This window comes from Aethalodelphis obliquidens, unplaced genomic scaffold (genome assembly GCF_003676395.1).
Source record: "Aethalodelphis obliquidens isolate GAN/ISIS:26980383/991018 unplaced genomic scaffold, ASM367639v1 scaffold38, whole genome shotgun sequence".
NCBI lineage: Eukaryota > Metazoa > Chordata > Mammalia > Artiodactyla > Delphinidae > Aethalodelphis > Aethalodelphis obliquidens.
Window position 1 is genome coordinate 17,738,957 of NW_020837982.1, and position 26,343 is coordinate 17,765,299.

General features: G+C 46.2%; 1 protein-coding gene and 1 long non-coding RNA gene across 3 annotated transcripts in view; one reads left to right on the top strand and one right to left on the bottom strand.

Annotated features, from left to right (window-relative positions):
* The window catches only part of LOC113633128 (uncharacterized), an 86,006-nt gene that overhangs the window by 57,857 nt on the left and 1,806 nt on the right, over window positions 1-26,343 (top strand). For both annotated transcript variants that reach the window (XR_003438076.1, XR_003438075.1), the window contains exon 3: window positions 21,824-21,940. This is a non-coding gene — a long non-coding RNA (uncharacterized LOC113633128). The remainder of the gene's footprint in view (window positions 1-21,823; window positions 21,941-26,343) is intronic.
* Window positions 1-26,343, bottom strand: part of SLC47A1 (solute carrier family 47 member 1) — a 48,401-nt gene that overhangs the window by 11,670 nt on the left and 10,388 nt on the right. Inside the window, exons 6-14 of the mRNA XM_027131171.1 lie at window positions 26,222-26,266; window positions 23,965-24,062; window positions 21,816-21,913; window positions 16,145-16,258; window positions 15,216-15,283; window positions 8,754-8,862; window positions 7,894-7,969; window positions 1,043-1,112; window positions 167-299 (exon numbers count right to left, since the gene is read on the bottom strand). Coding sequence (XP_026986972.1) covers window positions 167-299; window positions 1,043-1,112; window positions 7,894-7,969; window positions 8,754-8,862; window positions 15,216-15,283; window positions 16,145-16,258; window positions 21,816-21,913; window positions 23,965-24,062; window positions 26,222-26,266 — 811 coding nt within the window. The remainder of the gene's footprint in view (window positions 1-166; window positions 300-1,042; window positions 1,113-7,893; window positions 7,970-8,753; window positions 8,863-15,215; window positions 15,284-16,144; window positions 16,259-21,815; window positions 21,914-23,964; window positions 24,063-26,221; window positions 26,267-26,343) is intronic.

Here is a 26,343-nt window from a genome sequence, read left to right on the forward strand (position 1 = left end):
TTTTTGTATACTGAATACACAAACTGTTTTCATATACCAAAGGGAGAAAATCATTTTTCCTATTCCACAGGGGTCACTTCCCAGACAACTGCTTTGTATCTCAAGCAGTTTATCCTAACAGGACAGGTGAGATGTAAGGTAAGTCACTGAGGAATCAGACACGTACCTATTATCCCGTGATTAGCAGCAAACATCAGAGATGCTCCAAGGGGAAAACCAAAAACATAATAACCGATGGCATTCAGGAGAGCACCCATCTTTTGTTTTCCTGCACCTCTCAGGACTCCACCAGAGGTGCCCTAGAGAGAGGAAAACCAAAACCAGTGTTGCAGTCATTCAGGTGTCATCAATCACATCAGGGCAGAACACAACCTGGTATTTCACAGCTCTGAATACAGTCACATACCCTATATCAAGACAGGGACTGCACCTTACATAAGAGATAAAGGAGAACATTTGCCTTCTAAAGTTATGTTAAGGGACTTCCCTGGTGGCACAGTGGATATGACTCCGCGCTCCCAATGCAGGGGGCCTGGGTTCGACCCCTGGTCATGGAACTAGATCCCACATGCATGCCGCAACTAAGAGTTCTTATGCCGCAACTAAGGAGCCCACAGGCCACAACTAAGGAGGCTGCGAGCTGCAACTAAGACCCCACACAACCAAATAAATAAATATATATATTTTAAAGTTACGTTAACAACTACAGCAGCTTTCATCCAGAAACCCACCAAGTAACAGCATTTAAATCTCTATTTAAAAATAGTTCATGGGCTTCCCTGGTGGTGCAGTGGTTGAGAGTCCGCCTGCTGATGCAGGGGACACAGGTTCGTGCCCCGGTCCGGGAAGATCCCACATGCCGTGGAGCGGCTGGGCCCGTGAGCCATGGCCGCTGAGCCTGTGCGTCCGGAGCCTGTGCTCCACAGCAGGAGAGGCCACAACAGTGAGAGGCCTGCGTACCGCAAAAAAAAAAAAAAAAAACTAGACACACAAAATTGTGCTGCATATAGTACACAGAGGTAAAATCACTGCAAACACTCACCGCAAGTGCATCAAACAGATGAAAGGGAGCAAAAATGGGCATCACTTGGCTCACAAGGGACACGACATCTCTGTTGGAGAAAAAGAGTCAGTGACCCAAAACTCACAGTTAAGTGTGGCACTAATCACCTGCTGGCTGGACAAACCTGCCAGAGTGACCAACCAGTCAACTCAGTCCACATACTACTTTCCTATTTGATAAAATGAGGACATGATAAAACCTCACTAACTTCAATGTCACCAGTTAGAATTTAGGTCAAAAGGGACATGGGCTAGGCTGCCACAACAGAGCGTAATTCTTAAAGTTTTGTTGATGAGTATAAAAATGTGAGGGTTGGTTACAGATGAATTGGTTTGCAGGGCAGAAATAGACACAGATGTAGAGGACAAACGTATGGACACCAAGGGGGGAAAGTGGCGGGAGGGGGGGTTGCTGTGATGAATTGTGAGACTGGGATTGACATATATACACTAATACGTATAAAGTAGATAACTAATAAGAACCTGCTGTATAAACAATAAATAAAATTCAAAAAAAAGTGAGGGTTGGGAAGAAAAAGCAGGTTTCAGCCTGTGAAGGGTAATCTTCCCCTGTGGCTGGGAGTCTTCCTCAGAAATGCAGCTGGAGGCCAGTGTTCAAGGCAGAGAAAACATCTGCCCTCCTCAGGGATGCCCTGAGCTCTGGTGGCTGTGCTGGAAGGTCTGTCTGGCGAAGGCCTCGCGTGGGGCTCAGGGGCCCTGGAGAACGACTCAGCAGAGTGGCGGTGACCGCAGGCCTACACCATGGGGCCAGTGTGGATGCAAAACACAACAGATGGCGGTGCTCCCCCCAGAGCTCTGGCCTCCCTCCCCTCAGCCTGTGGGGAAGACTGTTAGCCAGCAGGTGCCACCAACTCAGGCAGAGCCCGCAGGCAACCCTCTCACCAGCGCAGCGACCTCCTCCGCGGAGCAGACCCAGGACGGCAGCGTCGGCTAACCCTGCACTGTCTCTACTAGTCAAAGTGACGATGTGGTCCTTCCTTCACAAGTATAAACATTAAACCAACATGCACCAAACACGGAAGAAAATCAACAGCGCAAAAAAAAGACCAAAATGAGCAGGCAGAAGAGCTGACGCAAAAGGAAACAGAAAGAACGCAAAGAGAGAAACTTTTAAATAATTCCTGTTCTTAGAAATATTCATAAACAGGCATTTTAAGGAAAAAGAGCAGTTGGGAAAAGTAACTAGAAATGAAAAATATGAACACTAAAATAGCGCATTCCACTTAAAGACTGGACAATGAAAGGGACGTGGCTAGAGACTAAATTTTAATGGTAAATCTGAGGAAATATCCCCAAACACAGGTAACCACAGAAAAGACACATGTCAAATTAATCCATAAATACTATCATTTATCTCAATTTCCTAGAGCTAAAGAAAAATCCACTGCTTGAGACTGAAAGCCTACAAAGTGCCAGGCAGAATAGAAGATTCACCTGCACCTAAGCACGGCCAAGGACAATCTGAAAGGAATATCTGAAAGGGGCTTCCCTGGTAGCACAGTGGTTGAGAATCCTCCTGCCACTGCAGGGGACACGGGTTCGAGCCCTGGTCTGGGAAGATCCCACTTGCCGCGGAGCAGCCAAGCCCGTGCGCCACAACTACTGAGCCTGCACTCTAGAGCCCACGAGCCACAACTACTGAGCCCGTGAGCCACAACTACGAAGCCTGCACGCCTAGAGCCCACGCTCCACAACAAGAGAAGCCACCGCAATGAGAAGCCCGCGCACCACAACAAAGACACAATGCAGCCAAAAATAAATAAATTTATTTATTTATTTTTAAAAAAATTTACAGGCAAATGTTCTAGTTGCTGCTTCCTGAGGCAGTGGAAACAGGGCAAACACCACACTAACCAAGCAGCTTGGTAGGAAAGGCTGGGGACGAGGGGTTGTATCAGGGCTCGCTCTGGAAACTCTGACATGTTACTGGGGATCTAGAAGGCCACACGCACGGCTAGGGCTGCACAGAGGCTCAAGAAACACCAGGAAGGGCCTAAGCTCTCACCTGGGGCTGAACTTGAGACTCTGCGTGGACAGGAAGTGAAAGTCAAGGCCAAGCTGTAAACTGCCTGGCTGGGTGTTGAAGGTGAACCTGACGCACGTAGAGAGCCCGTCAGCCAAGACCGGGAGATGTTTGGGATGCAGACTGTCCGGTCATTAGCTGACCTCTAAGCTAATGCAGCAGAGACTTCAGTGGCCACACTCAACGAAGAATACAGACCTTCACCGCAATAGTTCTTAGAAGTCACTAAGCAAACAAGAGCATCGACGACAAGAACCCAGGGGACGGGGTGAATACGACTTCCAGAATTGCCACATTGTAATATTTTGAAATGTCTAGGTTTCACATAGAGAGCAGACATGCGGTGGCCGTGGGGGAGGGGTGGAGTGGGAGTGTGGGGTTCGCAGAGGCAAACTATATAGGACAGATAAAAAACAAGGTCCTGCTGCAGAGCACAGGGACCTATAGTCAAATTTTGTAATAACCTATAAGGGAAAAGAATCTGAAAAAGAATATATTTATAGATGTATAACTGAATCATTTTGCTGTACAGCAGCAATTAACACAACATTGTAAATCAACTAGACTTCCACTAAAAAAAACCCAAATCTAGTTTTCAAAAAAAAATTATGAGTCATGTAAAGAAACAACGAAGTATGGTCCATATACAGGGTGAAAAAAGGAATAAATAAAAATTGTCTCTGAGGAAGCACAGACCTTGGACTCGCTAAAATAGACTTTTAAGCCATCTATTTCAAATATATTCAAAGAGTTAAGGAAAACCATGTTTAAAGAACTAAAGGCAAGTATGAGAATGGTGCCTCACCAAATAGATACTATGAATAAAGAGACAGAAATTATAAAAAATAAAGACCGTGGAGTTGAAAAACCCAAAAAATAAAATGAGAAATTCACTAGAGGGCCTCAGCAGTAGACTTGAGCTGGCAGAAGGAAGAATCAGTGAACCTTAAGGTAAGCAAATTGAGATTATTTAGATTAAGGAACAGAAAGAAAAAGGAATGCAGAAAAATGAAGACCTGTTGGAACACCATCAAATATAACAGCACACATAATGGGAGTGCCAGAGGTGAGAGAGAAGACAGAAAAAATACTTGAAGGAAGAATGGCTGAAAACTTCCCAAATTTGATAAAAGACATGAATCCAAGAGACTCAACAAACTCCAAACAGGATAAACTCAAGGGAGAGACAAGTCATTTGCTGAGAGTGATGGCTGAGGGTGGTACAGTGGGTGGGGTCAGTGGTTTGAGGAGCGTGGAGAAGGTCTGATATGGACTGCAGTGATGGATGGTGAGATGGCCAAAGAAAAGCAAGATGGATGTGCTTTTGATGCTGAGGGTCTAACTGTGGCCATAAGTTTCTAGTGGAACCGACACGCCCTCTTCCGTGACTTTTCCAAAAGTGATGCGCTACTGACACAGTGTGCACCTGGGTTCCTCCAGGCTGGGGTTCTGCCACACAGGAGGGATTCAGGAATTCCGCAGACAATGAGCCATGGCCCCTACGCTACATAAGGGAAGGTGTAAAGGCAGGAATGTCATGATGGACTGAGAAAGAGTGCAGGACCAGAGGAGCCAACAGACTGGAGAGCCCAAGCAGCTGAGGAATCCTCTTAGTGGACATGGCTGTTGGAAGCGTTGGAGTTGTGGACTGGAGCTGGAACAGTTACGTAAGACAGAGCCCCAAGCATGACCACAGGAGAGTGTGCCTGCAGAGAGCAGAGGTTACTGGGCTGAGGACTGGGGCACTGGACAGCTCATCCATGTGGATACTGAGCTCAGCCGGGATGCTGCTAGGGTCTGGGGGGCGAGAACACTATAGTGAAGATGCCAGAGCTTTAGGCAAAGGAGGAGGAAATGGAGATATACAAGCGTGTATCACGTGGACAGATGCCAGAAGGCGAAAAGGGTAGGAAATACTGTCACTGACAGAATTAGGAACCCAAAATGTCAAGATGAGTCAAAAAATAAGAAAATAAAGATTGATGGGTACAAAAGTAGGATCTGCATTTGGGTCCAAGAAGATAACCACAGGAGTGCAGAATGTGGACGCTAGGGCTGCTCAGGGGCGCACTGGCAACCAGCTCCACAGACACAGTGTCGTACAGCCACCAAAAACCTAATGCTTCACCAGGAGTCCATCAGGTAGAATGAGGTACAGGGGACACAGTTCTGCTCTAAATGGAGCTAAGAGCACTGCCTTCAGGTTTGTATGAATTCCAAAGTGGAGACTCAAAATCACATTCCATGGGAAATGTCTGAAGGAATTTCAGATGGTTACCATGGAGAAGAGAGCATGAGAGATGCCTTCAAATATCTGCAGGCTGTTAACTCAGAAATGGATTTAGATTCCTCCAAGCACAAGAACCAGAATAAGTGGGTGAAAATTACAGGTACATTTCAGCTCAAAATAAGGAAGGTGTCCTGGGACTTACCTGGTGGCCCAGTGGTTAAGAAACCACCTGCCAATGCAGGAGACACGGGTTCAAGCCCTAGTCTGGGAAGATCCCACATGCTGTGGAGCAACTAAGCCCGTGCACCACAACTACTGAGCCCACACTCTAGAGCCCATAAGCTGCAACTACTGAGCCCGCGAGCCACAACTACTGAAGCCTGCGCACCTAGAGCCCATGCTCCACAACAAGAGAAGCCACTGCAATGAGAAGCCCATGCACTGCAACAAAGAGTAGCCCCAGCTCACCACAACTAGAAAACACCCGTGCACAGTAACAAAGACCCAACACAGCCAAAAATAAATAAATAATTAAAAAAAAAAAAAAGGAAGGTGTCCTGAGAATCAAAGCTGCCTTCAGAGGTAGCAAGATGCTCACCCACTGAGGTTATGAAAGTGTAAGTTGGACAACCTGGCAAGGATGTTTTGGAGGAATCCTGATGTAAGATGAGTGATTACATCAAATAGCCTTTTAGATCTCTTTAATTCTAAGATCTTACCAAATTTAGAAAGATTTGCCATTATTCAGGTTTTTTTCCTGTCCCCTCTCCTCTCTGTTTTGAGAACCCTAGTTACAGCCTTTTTAGGCCAATCACAGCTCACTGATATTCATCTTTTTCCAGTCTTTTTTCTCACCACATTTCATTTAGGATATGTATTATTGCTCTATCTTCAAGTTCACTAATCTTTTCTTCTACACTATTCTAATCTGCTGTTACTCTCATCCAATATATTTTCATTTCAGACATTTTCTTTCAGCTCTATAAGTTCAATTTGTTGTTTTTTAAAACATCTTTGATGTCTTGCTTAGCATGCTCACGTTTTCCTCTACCTTCTTGAAAATACAAAACATAGTTATTAAAACTTTTAATATCCCTGTGTACTAATTCTATCATATGTTTCATTTCTGGGTTGGTTTCAACTGATTGATGTTTCTATGGATTTTAATTTCTTGCTCCTTTGTATACCTGGTAATTTTTAATTAGATGCAGACATCGTGAATTTTAGTTTGTCGAATACTGCATGTTCTTGTAATAATTTAAGTACTCTTGAGCTCTAATACAGTTAAATTTCTTGGAAACAATTTGATCCTTTCCAAGTCTACTTTTAAGCTTTGTTAGGTGGGACCAGAGCAGGCTTCATTCTAGGGCTAATTTTCCTTCTCCTGAGGCAAGGTCCTTCTGAGAACTCCACCAGCCATCCCATGCATTACAAGGTTTTGTTCATTCCACGTGGTGGGAACACAAACTCTTCCCGACCCTTTATGAGCTTCAGGGATTGTTCTGCCTGCTCCTTTCAGGTGTTCCTTCCTGTCCCTCACCCCACTTCCCTGGCCTCAGGTGGGACCCTTACACGCACAATTGGCTCAGCGGTCGGCTGAAGACTTGAGGGAGAGCTTCCATAGATCTCCAAAGCGCTCTCTGGGCGCCCTCCAGGTGCTCTCCCTGCTCTGGGACTCTGCCTGGGAACTCGCCACAGAGCCTCCCCACTCCCAACTCCATTTCCCCAACCCAAGGAGATGGGGGGGGGGCTTTCCCAGGGCCCCTGTCTGCACTTTGTCCTGGAAACTCCCTCACGGTAAGCTGGGGCAATCACGGGGTTCTCCTCAGGGATTTATCTGGGCTGCCTGTGGTCCAATGTCTGAACGCCATTTTTAAAAACACAGATTTTGTCCAGTTTTTTAGTTGTTTAACGCAGGATCGTAAATCTAGTTCCTGTACCTCCATCTGACCACCTCCCTAGCCCTAAGATTTTACAATATATTTAAGCACTGGTCTAAAACCAGTGGGGTTGGGTCAAACTAGAAGAGCACACTTAAAAGTAATAAAACCGAATTTCTCCATAAGCATAATCTGAGGCAACTGGTGCAAATTACTGAAGCTTCTTCATAAGGATTTGGTTTATTCAAGACACTTTATTGCATCTAAATAATTACACAAACACATCATTACAGAAAATGCAGTAAAATTCTACCTAAGGTTGGGTCAGTGGTTTATGCAAACACTGCCCAGATGATTCAGGCGTGCTGGCTGCCAGCGTGCCCTGGACGGGGAGGTGCCTTTCTGGGGATGAGGTTTTTTCCATGTGCTTTTTCTGTGTATCTCTGAGCAAAAACACACCGAGCACAAGAGAAAGCCCACTTGCATTTGATAAATGAACTGGGTATTGGAGGGGTGGAGGGGGTTTCCATGGGCTTCCTTCATTCAAACCTCTTCAGATTCACTCCCAGCTGCACTACAGATTTTCCTATGGAGTAACATGCTACTCAGAGTCAGAAAAGTATAGTGAAGAAAGAAAGCATAAAACTAAAAATGTTCTCCTAGAAGATGGTACATACTTGTCACTGGTGAATGCATAGGCTACCACATCCTTTAAAGCAGCAAGTAAGATACCGGTTACAAGTGCACAAACACCTGGAAAATACAGAAGAAACAGCAGGAAATGAAAGTGCTCCCGAGTGTGATAAATCCTCGTACCGACTTCTCAGGAGATATTTGTCTCAATGGTTTAAGAAATGTAATAATTTAAAGTGTTTCTTCTTACTGTCTAGGAAAAGAGCACCTAAGGTCAGATGATTCTAACTTCTTTTTCTAAGGGAGACTCATAGAAAAGATGTTCAATAAGATGACAGCATCATCAGAATCTTCTCTAACTGCTCAGATTCCAGAACATTCAAACTGCCTAAGGGTCAGTGATCCAGGAACCTGGAGAGCTGGGCACACAGATTCTGGTCAGAAATAAGCCTGCATGGGCTTCCCTGGTGGCGCAGTGGTTGAGAGTCCGCCTGCCGATGCAGGGGACACGGGTTTGTGCCCTGGTCCCGGAAGATCCCACGTGCCGCGGAGCGGCTGGGCCCGCTGAGCCTGCGCGTCCGGAGCCTGTGCTCCGCAGCGGGAGAGGCCACAACGGTGAGAGGCCTGCGTACCGCAAAAAAGAAGAAGAAAGAAAGAAGCCTGCACATGACAACAACTGCCTTTGAAATGATTCCTGTTAGTACCAAGTGGAAGAGTATTTAGCTGGTGCCTAATAACAGAAAGTCATAGTTAGGAGCTTCATTTAACTGAGTAAACAGAAGTCAGCATAAAGAAGAAAGACTGCAGCTGCGTTTGCACACGTAAGTCAATTCCCAGAGAAACTATGATATATATTTCTCAACTTCGATACAGCTGCGCCAGCGAGCAGCAGTGCCACACTCACCTGCACACAGGAGGGCGGTGGCACAGGAGTGTCGTGCCTGCTGGGCATCCCCTGCCCCCAGGGCACTGCCCACCCGGACGCTGGCTGCCACACCAAGGCCTAGAGGCACCTAGAAATGAATGATCACAAAATCACGAGGAGGGGTCAGAGGGTCTGAAAATCAGAGTATCAGTGCACTGGAGTCTACCTGCGTGGAAACCCAGGACAGAGTCAGAGCCCCGGGTTCTAGACGCGGTTCCAGTACATCCTTGCCGTATGACTGGAAACAAGTGGCTTGGCCTCGCCCACTGTTACAGATGTGTAACAGCCGCCCTGACCGCTGCCCCCATCAGAGGCATCAGAGTAGAACCTCTTAAAGATGCTGGATTTGAGGGCAAAGCACCTCCCTTATTAACTAAACATATACTATCAAGAGTCAATTCAACTTTGCTACATTCTACAAGACTTAATGAACTATAAATATATAAATCATTCGTAAAAATGAAATGAATCATGTGAGAAAAGCACTTAGAACGAAGCCTGGCACACTGTGGGAATTCCACAAAAGCTGATGAAATCTGCCTCCACCATCCGTTATGTGTCCAACATTCCTACGTCTAATTACCCATTAAATCCAACTATGGCCCTTCACAGTAGATGCCCAAACTTTATTTTAATTACTGGTTATAAATCTGAAGCTATGTGCTTGCCTGCTTCTTAAACAGACCATTATTCAACTTGCAGGGTCATGTCGGTTGTTCTCCTGTGATGACAGTGCTGCCCTCGGGGGCTGTTTGTGAAACACGGGTTGTGTAGTAACCCGATTTTAGTTCTCAGGTCTGCTTTTAATAATTTATACGTCAGCTTTAACTTCTATTCCTACTAGAAGCAGCCTCCTCCTGAGAGCCGTCTAATTTGTTGCTGTTTGAGAACCAGCCTAAGTGAAGTTGAAAAAAAATATGTATTAAAAATTGTTAAGTTGGGCTTCCCTGGTGGCGCAGTGGTTGAGAGCCCGCCTGCCGATGCAGGGGACACGGGTTCGTGCCCCGGTCTGGGAAGATCCCACATACCGCGGAGCGGCTGGGCCCGTGAGCTATGGGCGCTGAGCCTGCGCGTCCGGAGCCTGTGCTCCGCAATGGGAGAGGCCACAGCAGTGAGAGGGCCACGTACCGCAAAAAAAAAAAAAAATTGTTAAGTTTAAGAACTTGAAAAACAATGGACCTGACTATATAAAAATTTACAAGACTTGTGGGCTCAAAATATACATATTGGCTTCAGCTCCAGATGAATGGCCAGCTCACATGCTTAACCCCCTTCCTTCCCCAAATGCCACTAAAATGTCAGTAAAGATGCTTAACAGAGAAGAAACTCATTAACAGCTCTGAGACTAAGTGAGCTGATGAGCTTCTGGAAGAGGGAAAGGACAACAGGAAGCCAAAGTCCAGATGAGAAAGAGGAAAAGGCTACATCCCACTCGTTCTTCCCACAAGGGCCCCAGGAGGCAACGATGAGCAGTCCTGTGGACTCATGACAGGGTCACAGACAGCACAGCACGGCCAGACCCCACTGCTGACCGGTCCTCCCTCTCAGACTCACTGCACAGCGACTGGTGGTGTGAGTGCCTCAGAGCCAAGCCCTTCTCGTCTTGGGGGATGGGAGGTGGGGTGGGGCAGTGGGGGAGGTCAGGACTGCTGCTCCCTGCTCCCCATGCATAAACCCCTTAGGTGAAGATGTCATGTGACAGATCCCACCTCTGTACTGATCCTTCGCATGCAGGGGAGAGGTCTGCTGGAGAAAAATCCACAAACAACAGGTCAGGAAAGCCACGTCAGCCATTTAGTTAATAAATCAATGCATTTTCCTTTTCTTGCCTAATTGCACAGGCTCGAATCTCCAATAAAATGTTCATTATAATTGTTGAATATTAAGATTCGTGTCTTACTTCAGTTATCTAATGGTCTCTGTCTCTCATCAAACGTCTGAATATGGCATCCCCGCCAGTCTCTATCCTCTCCCTGGGGAATTCCTACTAGATAGAAGATATATAATGGGTCTACATCTTTCACATGTTCCAGTTCTACTTTTTCTCACTTGTATTTACTGTGCCAAAATACACGCAACATGAAATTTACCATGTTAGCCATTTCTTCCCTTCTTATTTCGGTAATTACTATGTGGTGTATTTTTTTAACCGTTAATAACCATTTTAAAGTACGCACTTCAGTGGTATTAAAATACTTCCGTAATGCTGTGCAACCATCACCACCATCATCTCCAGAACTCTTTTCATCTCCTAAAGCTGAAACCCTGTGCCCATTCAACAATAAATCCTCACTCCCCCCTCCCCCAGAGCCTGGCAACCACCCTTCTACTCTGTCTCTATTGACTAGTCTAAGTACCACATATGAGTGGACTTGTCCAGTATTTGTCTTTTTACGTATGGCTTATTTCATCTAGCATAAGGTCCTCAAGGTTCATCCACACTGTTCCATGTGTCAGAATCTCCTTCCTTTTTTTAAAATAACCCCATTGTATGTATATATCACATTTTGTTTAGCCATTCGTCTGTGGAAGGACACTGAGGCTGCTTCCACCTTTTGGCTCTTGTGAATAAGGCTGCTGTGAACATGAGTGTGAAAATATCTCTTTGAGATCCTCCTTTCAACTCTTTTGGGTATACATCCAAAAGTGGAATTGCTGGGTCATATGGTGATTCTATTTTTAATTTTTTAGGAACTACCATTTTTCTATTTTCCCATGGCAGCTGCATCATTTTACATTCCAACTGACACTGCATAAGGGTTCCAATATTTCTACACCCTCGCCAACACTTATTTTCTGTTTCTTTTTTTTTTCTTTTTTTCTCAAGAGTAGCCATTCTAATGGGTGTGAGGAGGTATCTCACTGTAGTTTTCATTTGCATTTCCTAATGATCGGTGATACTGAGCATCTTTTCATGTGCTTATTGGCCACTTGTATATCTTCCTTGGCGATAACACCCGTTCAAGTCCTTTGCTCATTTTAACAACAGGATGTTTTGTTTTTTGTTATTGAGTTTTAAGAGTTGTCTATATATTCTGATTAGTAATCTTTATCACATAGGTGATTTGCAAATATTTTCTCCCATTCTGTGGGTTGCCTTTTTACTCTGTTGATACTGTCTTCTGATGCACAAAATTATAAAATTTTTATAAAGTCCAATTGTCTATTTTTCTTTTGTTGCCTGTGCCTTTGCTGTCATGTCCAAGAAGTCATTGCCAAATCCAATGTTGTGAAGCTTCTGCCTTATGTATATACTTCTAAGAGTTTTATTGTTTTAAGTCTTAGATCCACTTTGAGTTGATCTTTGCACATGGTGTTAGGTAAGGTCCAACTTCATTCTTTTGCATGTGGATATCCAGTTTTCCCAGGAACAGTTGTTTTTGTCAAAAATCACTTCACAATATATGTGAGGGTTTACTTCTGGGCTCTCTATTCTATTTCATTGGTCTGCATATCTAATTCCGTCTATTTATATGCCTTTGTTTTATTATGGGAATTTCCACAGATCTATCTTCAAGTTCATTATTTGATTTTTCAGTTTTAACTAATCTATGAAGTATTAAATTTCTGTGGCTATATTTTCATTTTTTTTAAATCCTACTTGGTTGTTTTCCAAATATTCTTTGGGTATCAATTTCTTCTTTTATGTTGAATGATTCCGAACATACGACTTCTCTATTCTCTGATGATTATACCATCATCTCAAACTCCAAACTCTAACTTTCCTGTATCTGTTAACTCTTGCTCTCAGTGGATTATTTCTCTGTATTTTATCATTTTTATTTTAAGTTCACCACTAAGGGGACTTGTTTTTTTTCCATAAAAATAATGAGCACTTATTGCTTCACAGTCTCTAACAAAGGGAAGCCTGGGACAAGAAACAGAAACTAGAATGGTGGTTGCCAGAGGCTGAGGGCAGGAGGAATGGGAATTATTCAATGAGCAGAGTTTCAGTTTTGCAAGAGGAATAAGTTCTGGAGATTGGTTGTACAACAATCAAAATATGCTTAACACTACTGAATTAGGCAGTTAAAATGGTAGTTAGGATGGTAGACTTCACGTTATGTGTATTTTACCACAATTAAAAATAAAAATTAAAATTGAAGCCTGTGATAGAACAGGTAGAAAAACAGAAGATATGAACATAATGTAGAATTGGTAGATAGCTTCGGTTTACTGCAAACCTATAAACAAGCTCCACGGGACTTCCCTGGTGGCCCAGTGGTTAAGAATCCACCTTCCGACGCAGGGGACTTGGGTTTGATCCCTGGTTGGGAACTAAGATCCCAAATGGTGCAGGGCAACTAAGCCTGCTTGCCGCAACTACAGAGCCCACATGCTCTGGAGCCCGCATGCCACAACTAGAGAGCCCACGTGCTGCAACTACTGAGCCCGCACGCTCTAGGGCCTGCACACCACAACGAGAAGCCCATGTGCCGCAATGAAGAGCCCACATGCTGCAATTAAGACCCAACACAGCCAAATAAATAAATAAATAAAAACATTAAAAACAAACAAACAGGGCTTCCCTGGTGGCGCAATGGTTGAGAGTCCGCCTGCCGATGCAGGGGACACGGGTTCGTGCCCCGGTCCGGGAAGATCCCACATGCCGCGGAGCAGTTGGGCCCGTGAGCCATGGCCGCTGAGCCTGCATGTCCGGAGCCAGTGCTCCGCAACGGGAGAGGCCACAACAGTGAGAGGCCCGCGTACTGCAAAAGAACAAACAAACAAAAAACAAAAAACCCAAACTCCAGGGCCACCATTTAAAAACAGAAGCAAGGACTTCCCTGGTGGCACAGTGGTTAAGAATCCCGAGCCCTGGTCCGGGAAGATCCCACATGCCACGGAACAACTAAGCCCGTGCACCACAACTACTGAAGCCGGCGCACCTAGAGCCCATGCTCCGCAACAAGAGAAGCCACTGCAATGAGAAGCCCACACACCAAAACGAAGACCCAATGCAGCCAAAGATAAATTAATTATTTTAAAAAACAGAAGCAAAACCAAATCGTGCCTTGATGGAATCCTTCCCCCATCAACAGCCAATCCTCTAGACAGAACTGACTCCCAGCAGCCTCTGCTTCCTCACCCCGAGAAGGTCGGTGCCCACATCTGCCTCCTGCTTTTCATCACTCCAGAACGTCTCCGATGACCCTAAATCCAAGGGACCCTTCCCACCCTCTCCCCAGCTCTTCCACGACCTGTTCTCGGGGTCGCCCCCCTTCCACACCTGCCTGGGCCTGGCTCTTGGTGGGGGTCTCCTTCTGCTGCTGACTCCTGTGTCTTGGGGTTTGCCCTTACACACCCTCCCGGCTCACTCCTACACGACCACATCAATCCCCACTAAGTCCTTCTTTCACTTTTAAGACTAAAAAAACATATGTAAACAGAAACAAAAATGGCCCCTCATCCTACTGCCCAGGTGGCATCTGTTTTTCAAAACCAAGGAACAAAGGGCCTATATGTGCAGAACTGGAATATTCAGAAAGCCTCAGAAGGTGAAAGGCCTGACGCCACGCAGTCGTTCAAGCCCGAAACCCTGGAGGCATTTGTGATTCTTCCCGCGCGTTGCCAAGCCTCCCACATCCAAACCCTGGTCCTGTCACTTCCGCTCTGCCCAACGACATCGCTAACTCAGCCTCTATGCCCCTTCTCCACCACCAGCCGCCTTCCACTTGCTCCCCTCGACGATTCCAACAGCCTCCTTCCCGCCTCCCATCCCACACCTGTCCTCCAAGCCAGCTTCTACACAGCGGCAAGAAGCTTCTCTCCTCGCTAACCCCTCAGCCGGGCTCGTATCAGGTCCCTGAACATGCAAGGGCTCTCGTGCATCCCTGCATCTCAGGGCCTGTGGTCAGCCCTGACTGTGGGCTTCCCGGGCTGGCACCTTCTCACCCTTCAAGTCTCCGCTTACACAGCAACTCAGGAGGACCGTTCCTCAACACCTATCTAAAAAGGTGTCTGTCTCTGTTTTCATACAGCTTAGACTTATTTTGTTGTTTGCTTCTTTTATGGTGCATGTTATATGTCTGTATCATGCTCTTATTCATCTCTTTGCTTGCTTATCTCCACGCCAGCCCACCAGCCACAAGAGACAGGGACTGTCTGCACCTTATGCCCCACCATATCCCAGCACCAAGTTATTTGCAGTAAACTCCGTTATTTCCAATAAACATGCCAGGCATTCTGCTAAGTATTTTATATAAGCTTTGTCTTAATTTTCATCTGCCAGGTAGGTATTATTTTTTCCCACTGTGTATACGGGGAAAGTTAAGCTCAGAAAGGTTACGTAACGAGCCCAGCATCACACAGCTGGGAAGCAGCACGGCCAGGACCCACACCCAGCGGTGTGTCTGGCTCCAAGATCCACACTTGCTTCTCCAGCTGCGCTCCCCCCCGTACCGTCTAACCCTCCGAGTGGACAGCACGGCATCACCTTACCATGTAGGCCACGGAAGCCAGTACGTAAATGACGGCCTGGGCTCCAAGCTCTGTCACGCTCATCAATCCTGAAATGTTCAAGAAGTGGAGTAAAGTGAACGTTTTCCTTATGAAACTAGAACCTAATGTAATTTCAGAGAAGCCGAGGTTGCCCCCAGAAGCGTAATCCAATGGCAGAATTCACTGTCTGTGCCAAGGAGAAGCCCATTCAGGAAGCATCCAGGAACTGCAGCAGCTAAGATGGGATACAGGCTCATTCCAGAAGCCCCCACTTCACCAGGCAACAAAACACGGGGCTTAAGTAGAAAACCAGGCGGTGCCCGAGGGTGCAGGTCATCCTTCAGGGAGACGGGGGACCACAGTATGGAGGGAAGGACAGAGGGCAGTGGAACTCCATGAGAAGTGATGGCACTATGAACGCATTCCAGTGTCCACAGAAACTTCCAGATCAAGTATTATTACCCTCTGTCTCTGCTGTTTCCTCTGTTCCTCCACTAGCAGTGGATGGCTAAGGTGAATGCCCGTGACCAAAACTGTTCTAGGTCGGAAAGAAACAGAGCGAGGCTACAACACAGCAAAATCCGTCACTCTGTAAACGCCCAGCAACAGTCGGCCGAGCCACACAGTGGCCAGCGTCCTGAGACCTAGACTCGGGCTTTGTTCTGCTCCGTGACCTTGGCAGGTCGCTCCATGACCTTAGCAAGCGTCCCTTTCAAAGCTACAAAATGAAAGGCAGTGGGGTAGCACAAAGCCTCACCCAACCTGAATAGTGTGCTTATGGTCGGATGGACAGTGAAACCTGTACTGAAGTCTTCCACGAGGGCCTGGTAAAACCAAGAGGAAGGAGAAGCAAACTTGGGTCTCCTGAAAAGCTCTGTAGACATGATTAACCAGGCTGGTGACAGGTTTCTACCGAAGTGCTGACCAACCTGCAAGGAAGGTTCCGACTTCAAAGGTCCACCACTCAATGCACACCATGAACATGCTGGGGATGGCCAGCTGGATGAAGGAGCCCCACTCCTGGAAACAGTCCCTGGTCCAACCTGGAGGACAGGAAAGAACACAGCATTTACTCTTCCACAGTCTGACACCAACAGTTCTATCTCACACACGTGCCTGCACCAGAAGCTCAGAGACTGGGAGGAGCCGGTGTTCACCGGAAAAACAATGTACTTTAAAGAGGTCAACAAGCCCAGAGTTTGAGATGGTGGGAACAAGGCTGACAAAATGTAGTGAAACTGAAGTCTGTATATGCCCTGTGACCCACACGTTTCACTCCTGTTACACACAGCAGAGAAACGTGTGCAGAGTCCCTTAAGAAACCACATAGGTATCCCTGTGGCCAGTGTGCTTGTGGGATGATGGGGGCATCAAGGATACAATCACTGGGGAGCTAGAAGAGTAAAATATGATGGATGGGCACTATAGGGGAAAGCGGAACGCTGGGCGTACACATGGCAGAATGATTAGATGAACTCCACTGTGCTCACAAGCAACTGAAGTAAAACTGGATAAACTGAACTACATCAAAATTGAAAATGTCTGGGCGTTAAAGGACACAATCAACAGAGTGAAAGGGCAACACACGGGAGAAGATACTAGTAAATATTCCATCTGAAAAGGATACCTGGGTATCATAATATCCAGAGTATAGAAAGAATTCCTACAGTTCAGCAGCAACAACAATTAAAAAGTGGGCAAAGGCTGGTGGTGCAGTGGTTAAGAATCTGCCTGCCAATGCAGGGGACGTGGGTTCGAGCCCTGGTCTGGGAAGTTCCCACATGCCGCAGAGCAACTAAGCCCATGTGCCATAACTACTGAGCCTGCACTCTAGAGCCCACGAGCCACAACTACTGAGCCCGTGTGCCACAACTACTGAGCCTGTGCACTTAGAGCCCACGCTCCGCAACAAGAGAAACCACCACAATGAGAAGCCCACGCACCACAATGAAGAGTAGCCCCCGCTCTCCGCAACTAGAGACAGCCCACGCACAGCAACGAAGACCCAACACAGCCATAAAATAAATAAATTAAAAAACAAACAAAAAGACAAAACAAACCAAAAAAATGGGCAAGGGACTTGAGCAGACATTTCTCCAAAGAGGATACACAAATAGCCAACTGGCACATTTTTTAAAAACGCTCAACATCGCTGATCATTAGGAAAATGCAAATAAAAAAAACACAATAAGGTATCATCTCACACCCATCAGGCGGCTGCTTTAAAACAACACACAAATAGAAAATAACAAGTGTTGGTGAGGATGTGGATAAACTGGAAGCCTTGTGCACTGTTGGTGGGAATGTAAAATGATGCAGCCGCTATGGGAAAACAGCATGGTGGTTCCTCAAAAAATTAAAAACAGAACTACCACACGGTCAAGCAAAATCATTTCTGGATATATATATGTATAAAAGAATTGAAAGCAGGATCTCAAAGAGATATTTGTATACCCACGTTCATAGCAGTATTATTCACAACAGCCAAAAGGTAGAAGCAACCCAAATGTCCACTCACAGATGAATAAATAAGCCAAATGTGGTCTATACATACAATGGAATATTATCCAAACTTAATGAAGGAAATTCTGACACATGCTACAAAATGGATGAACCTCGAGGTCATTACACTAACACATAAGACAAAGGCACAGAAGACACATACTGTATAATTTTACTTATGTGAGATATCAAGAGTAGTCAAACTCACAGAATCAGAAAGGAAGACAGTGGTTGCCGGGAGCTGGGGGAAGGGAGCATGGAGAATTGTTAAATGGATACTGACATATGGGGAGAAATTGACAATAATACAATAGTAGTAGTAACACCCCACTTACATCAGTGGACAGAAAATCAATGTGGTCTTAAATGACACAATACACCAGTTGGACCTAACAGATATCTACAGGACATTACAACCAAAAACAGCAGAATTACACATTCTTTTCAAGTGCACAATGGACATTCTGCAGGATCGATCACATGCTGAGCCACAAAACAAGCCTCAACAAATGTAACAACAATTTGTAACAACAAATGTAAGAGGACAAATTATATATCAAGCATTTTTTTCCAACCACAACAGTATGAAACTAGAAAACAACTTAGAAAGAAAAATGGGAAAAGAAAAAACACATGGAGACTGAAAAACATGCTACTAAAAAACCAATGGGTCAATTAAGAAATCAAAGAGGAAATCAGAAAATAACTTGATACAAATGAAAATGGAAACACAACACTGCAAAAATCTATGGTATACAGCACAAGCAGACGGAAGTTTATAGCCATACAGGCCTTCCTCAAGAAACAAGAAAAATTTCAAATAAACTACCTAACCTCCCACCTAAAAGAATTAGAAAAAGAAAAACAAAGCCCAAAGTCAGCAGAAGAAAGGAAGTAAAGATCAGAGGGGAAATAAATGAAAGAGAGATTTAAAAAAAAAAAAAAAACACAATAGAAAAGATCAATGAAACCCAGAGCTGGTTTTTTGAAAAGATAAACAAAACTGATAAACCTTTAGCCAGGCTCACCAAGAAGAAAAGAGAGAGGACCCAAATAAAATAAGAAGATATTTGCAAACCATATATATGATAAGGGATTAATATCCAAAATATACAAAGAACTCATACAACTGAACATCAAAAAACAAACAATCCTGGGCTTCTCTGGTGGTGCAGTGGTTGAGAGTCCACCTGCCAATGCAGGGGACACAGGTTCGTGCCCTGGTCCGGGAAGATCCCACGTGCCGCGGAGCGGCTGGGCCTGTGAGCCATGGCCGCTGAGCCTGCGCGCCCAGAGCCTGTGCTCCACAACGGGAGAGGCCACAACAGTGAGAGGCCCACGTACCGCAAAATAAATAAATAAATAAACAAACAATCCTGGGACTTCCCTGGTGGCGCAGTGGTTAAGAATCCGCCTGCCAACGCAGGGGACATGGGTTCGAGCCCTGGTCCAGGAATATCCCACATGCCGCGGAGCAACTAAGCCCGTGCGCCACAACTACTGAACCTGCGCTCTGGAGCCCGCGAGCCACAACTACTGAGCCTGTGTGCCACAACTACTGAAGCCCGAGTGCCTAGAGCCCGTGCTCTGCAACAAGAGAAGCCACTGCAATGAGAAGCCCGCGCATAGCAATGAAGAGTAGCCCCCGCTCACCGCAAATAGAGAAAGCCCGTGCACAGCAATGAAGACCCAACGCAGCCAAAAATAAATAATAAAAAATTTTTTGATTAATAGGCAGAAGACTTGAATAGACATTTTTCCAAAGACATACAGATGGCCAACAGGCACATGAAAAGATGCTCAACATCACTAATCATCAAGAGAAATGCAGATTAAAACTGCAATGAGATATCACCTCACACAGGTCAGAATGGCCATCATCAAAGAAGACCACAGATAACAAATGTTGGCAAGGATGTGGAGAAAAGGGAACCCTCTTGCACTGTTGGTGAAAATGTAAATTGGTGCAGCCACTACGGAGAACAGTATGGAGTTTCCTCAAAATTCTGAAAATAGAACTACTATATATGATCCAGCAATCCCACTCCTGGGTATATATCCAAAAAATAAGGAAAAGACTAATTCAAAAGATATATGCACCCCAATGTTCAAAGCAGCACTATTCACAATAGCGAAGACATGGAAACAACCTAAATGTCCATCAGCAGAAGAATGGATAAAGAAGATGTGGTACGTATGTACAATGGAATATTACTTGGCCATAAAAAATGAAATAATGCCATTTGCAGCAACATGGATGGACCTGGAGGGTATTATGCTTGATGAAATAAGTGAAACAGAGGAAGACAAATACTGTATGGTACCACTTATATGTCTAAAAAATAAAACTAGTGAATATAATGAAACAGACTCACAGATACAGAGAACAAACTAGGGGTTATCAGTAGGGAGAGAGAAGGGGAAGGGGCAAAATAAAGGCAGGGGATTAAGGGTACAAACTATTGTGTATAAAATAAATAAGCTACCAAGATATATTGTACAGCACAGGGAATATAGCCAATATTTTATAATAACTATAAATGGAGTATAATCTATAAAATTTTTCTATCACTATACTGTACACCTGAAACTAAAATCAAAAATTCACTATACCTAAATTGTAAAGAGTAATGAAAAGAATTTTACTTGTTCCTTCCCATCAAGACTGGAAAGGAGGGGCTTCCCTGGCGGCGCAGTGGTTAAGAATCCACCTGCCAATGCAGGGGGACACGGGTTTAATCCCTGGTCCGGGAAGATCCCACATGCCGCGGAGCAACTAAGCCCATGCACCACAACTACTGAGCCTGCACTCTAGAGCCCGTGAGCCACAACTGCCGAGCCTGCGTGCTGCAACTACTGAAGCCTGCATGCCTAGAGCCCATGCTCTGCAACAAGAGAAGCCACTGCAATAAGAAGCCTGCGCACTGCAATGAAGAGTAGACCCCGTTCACCGCAACTAGAGAAAGCCCACGCACAGCAACAAAAACCCAACGCAGCCAAAAATAAAATAAATAATTTTTTTAAAAAACCACACAGAAAAAAGAATTCTTAAAAAAAAAAAAAGACTGGAAAGGAAAAAGTAAAATTCTCTCTTCACACATGACACCATCCTATACCTACCCAAAGAATCCACAAGAAAGCTCCTAGAAAGAACAGATCAGTTCAGCAAAGTGTCAGGTACAAGATCAACAGAAAGGGACAGAAAGTAGAGGTTACCCAGGGCTGGGCAGAGGGAAAATGGGAACTTACTGCTTAATGGGTAGAGTTTCTATTTGGAGAGAGAAAAATGTTTTAGAAATGGATGGTGGTGATAATTGCATAACACTGTGAATGTACTTAAGGGCACTAAATTGTACATTTAAAAACAGTTAAAATGTCAAATTTTATATTACATATATTTTACCACAATTCAAAAAATAGAAAACAAAAACAGATCTATTGGGCATCCCTTGGTGGTGCAGTGGTTGAGAGTCCGCCTGCCGATGCAGGGGACACGGGTTCGTGCCCCGGTCTGGGAAGATCCCACGTGCCACGGAGCGGCTGGGCCCGTGAGCCATGGCCGCTGAGCCTGCGCGTACAGAGCCTGTGCTCCGCAACGGGAGAGGCCGCAACAGTGAGAGGCCCGCGTACCAGGGAAGAAAAAAAAAAAAACAGATCTATTTTACTAAATTTATAAATGGATGTTAGGATACTTAAGGGACTTTAGCTAAGTTGAAAGTGGTGCTGACTGTTTAAGAGTTCCATCTGTTCATGTGATTTGATAAGACATTAATCAAACTTCACTTGAACAGAGCAGAGTGATTTGCAAGAAACAGCTAGGATTTTGTATTTGCAATTTTATCTCACTTAATATTAATTCTTACAAACCAGTAGGTTTCTATGAACAAAAGCTGCCTTCGTAGATGTAAAAAAAAAAAAAAAAAAAAAACTCACATTGAACCTGTAACTTTTATATTTTCAGTAACTTAAATATTTTATAGAATTTTTAAATTTCCCAAAAGATAAAAACAAAAAAAGTCTGAGGGAAAAAAAAATTCAGAGACCAGAATCACATCTTTCTGAACAATAAATAACGTAAGAAAGTAATGTCCTCATTACCTCCCCAGGTGTGGACGTGGATTTTTTTCCACCACACGTACAGGAAGAGAAGAGCAGACAGGGAGAACTGGGAAGTGGTGTTCGCCCAGGCAGATCCTCTGAAGGAGAAAAAGCTATCGTCACCCGTGAGTACATTCCTCCCAAATAATAAGCTTTCGCTCTCACAGTGATTAGATGAGCCCATAGCTCCTGGACTATCTTCTTTTTAAACACCAGATCCACTTATAATAGACTTGTTTTCTTTTCATCAAGATTGAATTTTTGTGGAAGAACCCAATGCTACTAGAAAAGCAAAAGGACATAAAGACTTATCACCCTTCCTTGTTCTGATAGCCTTAAATAAACCATCAAATAAATTCTTAAACATACTTAGTTCAAAGGCTATAGCAGGGATTTCCCTGGTGATCCAGTGGGTAAGACTCCGCGCTCCCAACGCAGGGGGCCAGGGCTCGATCCCTGGTCGGGGAACTAGATCCCACATGCATGCCGCAACTGAGACCCAGCACAGCAAAAGATAGATAGATGGTAAATAAATAAATAAGCCTATGGCAGACAGCTACTGTGCTCAACAACTGGTCTAGGGTCATAGTAGTTTTATTTCTCAGGATTATAATAAATTTGTTTTGTCTTGGGAAATAACCTGAGAGCATCGTCAATGGATGACATTTTAGCCCCACAAATAGAATGTACCCTGTCCTGGCGCAGAGACCAGGAACTCTGATTCTCTTCTGTTTCTTCATTTCACTCTCCTGACCAGTTCTCACATTTTTTCATTTCTTAATCCATCCCTGTGTTTTTCTCCTCTTACCCACCTGTTCCCAAACTGCCCTCTGTATATCTGTTTAAAAAAACCTTCTAAAAGACAGTCTCTGAGCTTCACCTTCAGAGAAGCCTGCTGAGATGCTTATGTGGGTCAGTGTCACCGCTTCTCAAACTTGGCCCCTGACTCTTCACTCCCCCACGGCCAAAGCCTCTTTCGGTTTTCTGGAAGGTGTTACAAATGTTTTTTCATTGATTGGTCTGTGTTCCAACTCTGCATAATCCTTCAATTAATGGCGTGTGTGTGTGTGTGTGTGTGTGTGTATATATATATATATATATATACATTTTATTTATTTTTTTTTTGCGGTACGCGGGCCTCTCACTGTTGTGGCCTCTCCCGCCACGGAGCACAGGCTCCGGACGCGCAGGCTCAGCGGCCATGGCTCACGGGCCCCGCCGCTCCGCGGCATGTGGGATCCTCCCGGACTGGGGCATGAACCCGTGTCCCCTGCATCAGCAGGCGGACTCTCAACCACTGCGCCACCAGGGATGCCCATTGTATATATTTTTTACTGCAACCGACAGTAAGAATTAAATTTCTGTCACTATCCAGTACTCACATGCCATAGAAGCAAACGTCTCATGAAAAACACCCCCAGGCCATGTTCTATTTCCTATTCTATTTCATCTTATTTCATTCATAATATATTTAATCTTTCAAAGTGCTGGTCATGACCCACGAAACCAGTTTTCATTTATAAAGAAACACACTACCCTAGGGAACTCCCTGGCGGTCCAGTGGTTAGGACTCTGCGCTTTCACTGCAGTGGCCCAGGTTCAGTCCCTGGTGGGGGAACTAAGATCCCACAAGCTGTGCAGCACAGCCAAAAAAAAGAAACACACTGCCCTAAAGCACCTCAAAACTGCTGGGGCCCAGTCCACGAGTGCTGGTGAGATCACGCCAGCCACACGGAGGAAGCAGGCTCTGGGGGCCTCACGTGAGGGGGGACCAGCACGTGGCACCCGCCCAGGGAGGTCTTACTCTGTGTGACCCCCGCCTGCTCGAGCTTCTTCGAGACGGAATCTGGCTCCATTCCTTTACAATCCAGGGACAACGGGAAAATCCCTGCAGGCCTCTGCCCACCTCCTGCCTTTGCTGGGGTCACCCCTCCCTGTGTGCCCAGGCTCAGGATCACCCTCCTCCGGGCGGGTGTCAGCTCCCCGCTCTCCCCGGACTAAGCCCCAACGTTCCCCCCTCCCGGGTTCCAGGGCACCCGCTGCCCATGAACACAGCTTGGCATTCCCCACTGGGCTGCCCCCTCCCCTGCATCCCAGCCGGCACACAGAAGGCACTCAGTACGTGGGGAACGGAGGGGTCACTACTCACGCCACTCCGAAGTCCAGGGCGTACAGCAGGAGGGCATTCATGCCCACGTTGAGGACGTTCGCTGCAATGCCGGTAACCACTTGAGGCAGGATGATGCCCTAAGAGCCCCAGGCACACAGGGAAACATGAGCACTTTCAACAGCCTGTCAGCTGGGTGGTGCGAGCGAGCAGGGGACATACGTCGGCCTCCGCCGCCCGGCTCCCAGCACAGGGCTCCTAAAACCCTTGCCATTCCCTCAGTGCTAAGAGCACCAGGGGCATCTCTTATTCTAATATCTGGTCTTTGACCCCAGCTCTGACACAGAGCTCCTGAAAGCCTTATGAATTCCTTAGTTATAAAGAGTACCAAGAGTATCTTTTGTTCTAATGAGGCGACCCAGGATGGGCTCCGGTCACCACGGTTTTCAGGCTCCCCACCCCCACTCTCGAGAGGGGGGACGGGCTGGAAATGGAGCTAATGAACGAGCACGCCCTTGTGAGGACACCTCCATGAAGTCCCAACAGCGCGGGCTTCAGGGAGCTTCCAGGCGGGTGCACACAGGCACAGAATCCCAGCGAGAAAAGAGAGGGGACAACCACGCCAGCCGGGTCCCGGCGTGAGGTCTATAAGGAAAGACCACCTGTGAGCGCCAGGACCAAGGCTGGGGGCACACGAGGTCACCTCACCCAGAGTACCCAGCGATGCCCGTGGCGGAGCAGGGGTACCGTGAACGCCCATCCCTTTATTCTTACTTTACTCACTTCGTTTGTATCTGCTGCCCACGCGACACTGGTACTTTGCTTAAGTAAGACTTCTGCATTTTCCCCCTGCATTTAAACGGCTGACCACTGTCAAAGTGCAATGGCTTCGTGGACAAACGGTGACACGCAGGCATTGGAGGCTCAGTTCGGTGGGCTGGAGCGCCTCTCAACTCTGCCCGCACCCACCCTGCCCTGTGCTACACGAGGCCCCGGGGGGCCCTGCACATGGCTGCGGTGGTGGCCGTGGGACACTGGGTCCTCCTCCCCTAAAACAGGTGCCAGTCAGTCTGAGGCCGGTGCAAAGCCAGAAACCAGGTGGCCTAGAGGATGTGACGGGGCCGGGCATCTTTCTAGGGCAGGGCACATCCATCCACAAGACTCCACCCAGACAGAGCTCGGGTAGAACCTCGGAAAAAATTGTCCATTACTTTTATGGAAAATTCCCTAAGATATTTACCGGGGGGTTGGGGTGGGTGCGCGGTGGCCCGGCTGGCAGCGTGGCACTCTGGCCAGTCCCGCAGGGCCAGGAAGCAGGCTGTGGACATGCAGGTGGTGACAGCGCTCAGCCTGGAGCTTGGGCCAGAGCCCACTACCCTGGGGACCTCAGCGCAACAAGGCACCACCTCTGTCTAAGCACAGTCAGGGTCGGGGCACAGAGCAAGGAAGGGGGCGTTAAGGATGGGCGAGATGGACGCGCGACGGTGGGGCTGCAGGTGCGGCCCGGGTGGAGAAGGTGCAGCCCGGTGGGGGACAGGTCCCAGGTGGCCCCCACTTCGAGGAGCCACACGTTTGGTTCGGTCTGGCTCCCGAGTCTCACTGAGCCTGGGGGAAGGGGCGGTGTGAGCTGGGACGGCCCAGGGTCCAGAGCCTCGGACCCTCAGCCCCATTCCACCTTGAAGCCCGCCTTCCACCGTAACCCTCAGGCCTAGCCCAGCACTGGGCTGTCGTGTTGGAAAGAGAAATACTCGAAGCAGATCCTTAAGGCAGGACAGTTTGTAGAAAAAGATCTAGCGAATGCCAACTCAGAACCTACCCTCTTCAGCCCTAACTCTCCTCCTCTGTGAAGCTGGTTAAGATAATTACTTTCTTGCAAGATTGCGAGAAATGACTCTCAGCGCGCTGTTGGGCACGTCTGCCTAAAACCCAAACTGGGGAAAGCTAGGGAAAAGCCCGCCCCAGAAATACAGACTTTTAAATATTGAAAACTTTAGATCAGACTTTGGAGCCAGGCTGAGTTCAAATCCCAGCTCCCTGGCTTACAATCTGTATGACCTTGGGCAAGTCACCTCATCTACATACCTTAGTTTTCTTATCTAAAAATGAAAAGGCTAGAGCCTACTCACATTGTTATTAGAATTAAGTTAATGTATTTATAAGGCAGTTAGAACAGTATCTGGCACAGAGTAAAATTATCGTTAATAAATAAATAAAACAGAAATACCACGTCGAGTTAGGGAAAAAAATATTGACTACACATTTCCAGTATTATGGAGTAAAACTATTAAAGAATCTGTACCTGACTTTGTAAATATTTTGCCTGCAGCTGGAACAGGAATGTGGCCTGTAAGATAAAATAGAAAAACAGCTCTTGTTGATTAAAAAAAAGTCTCATTCCCACAGTTTACGTCGGTTCTGGTT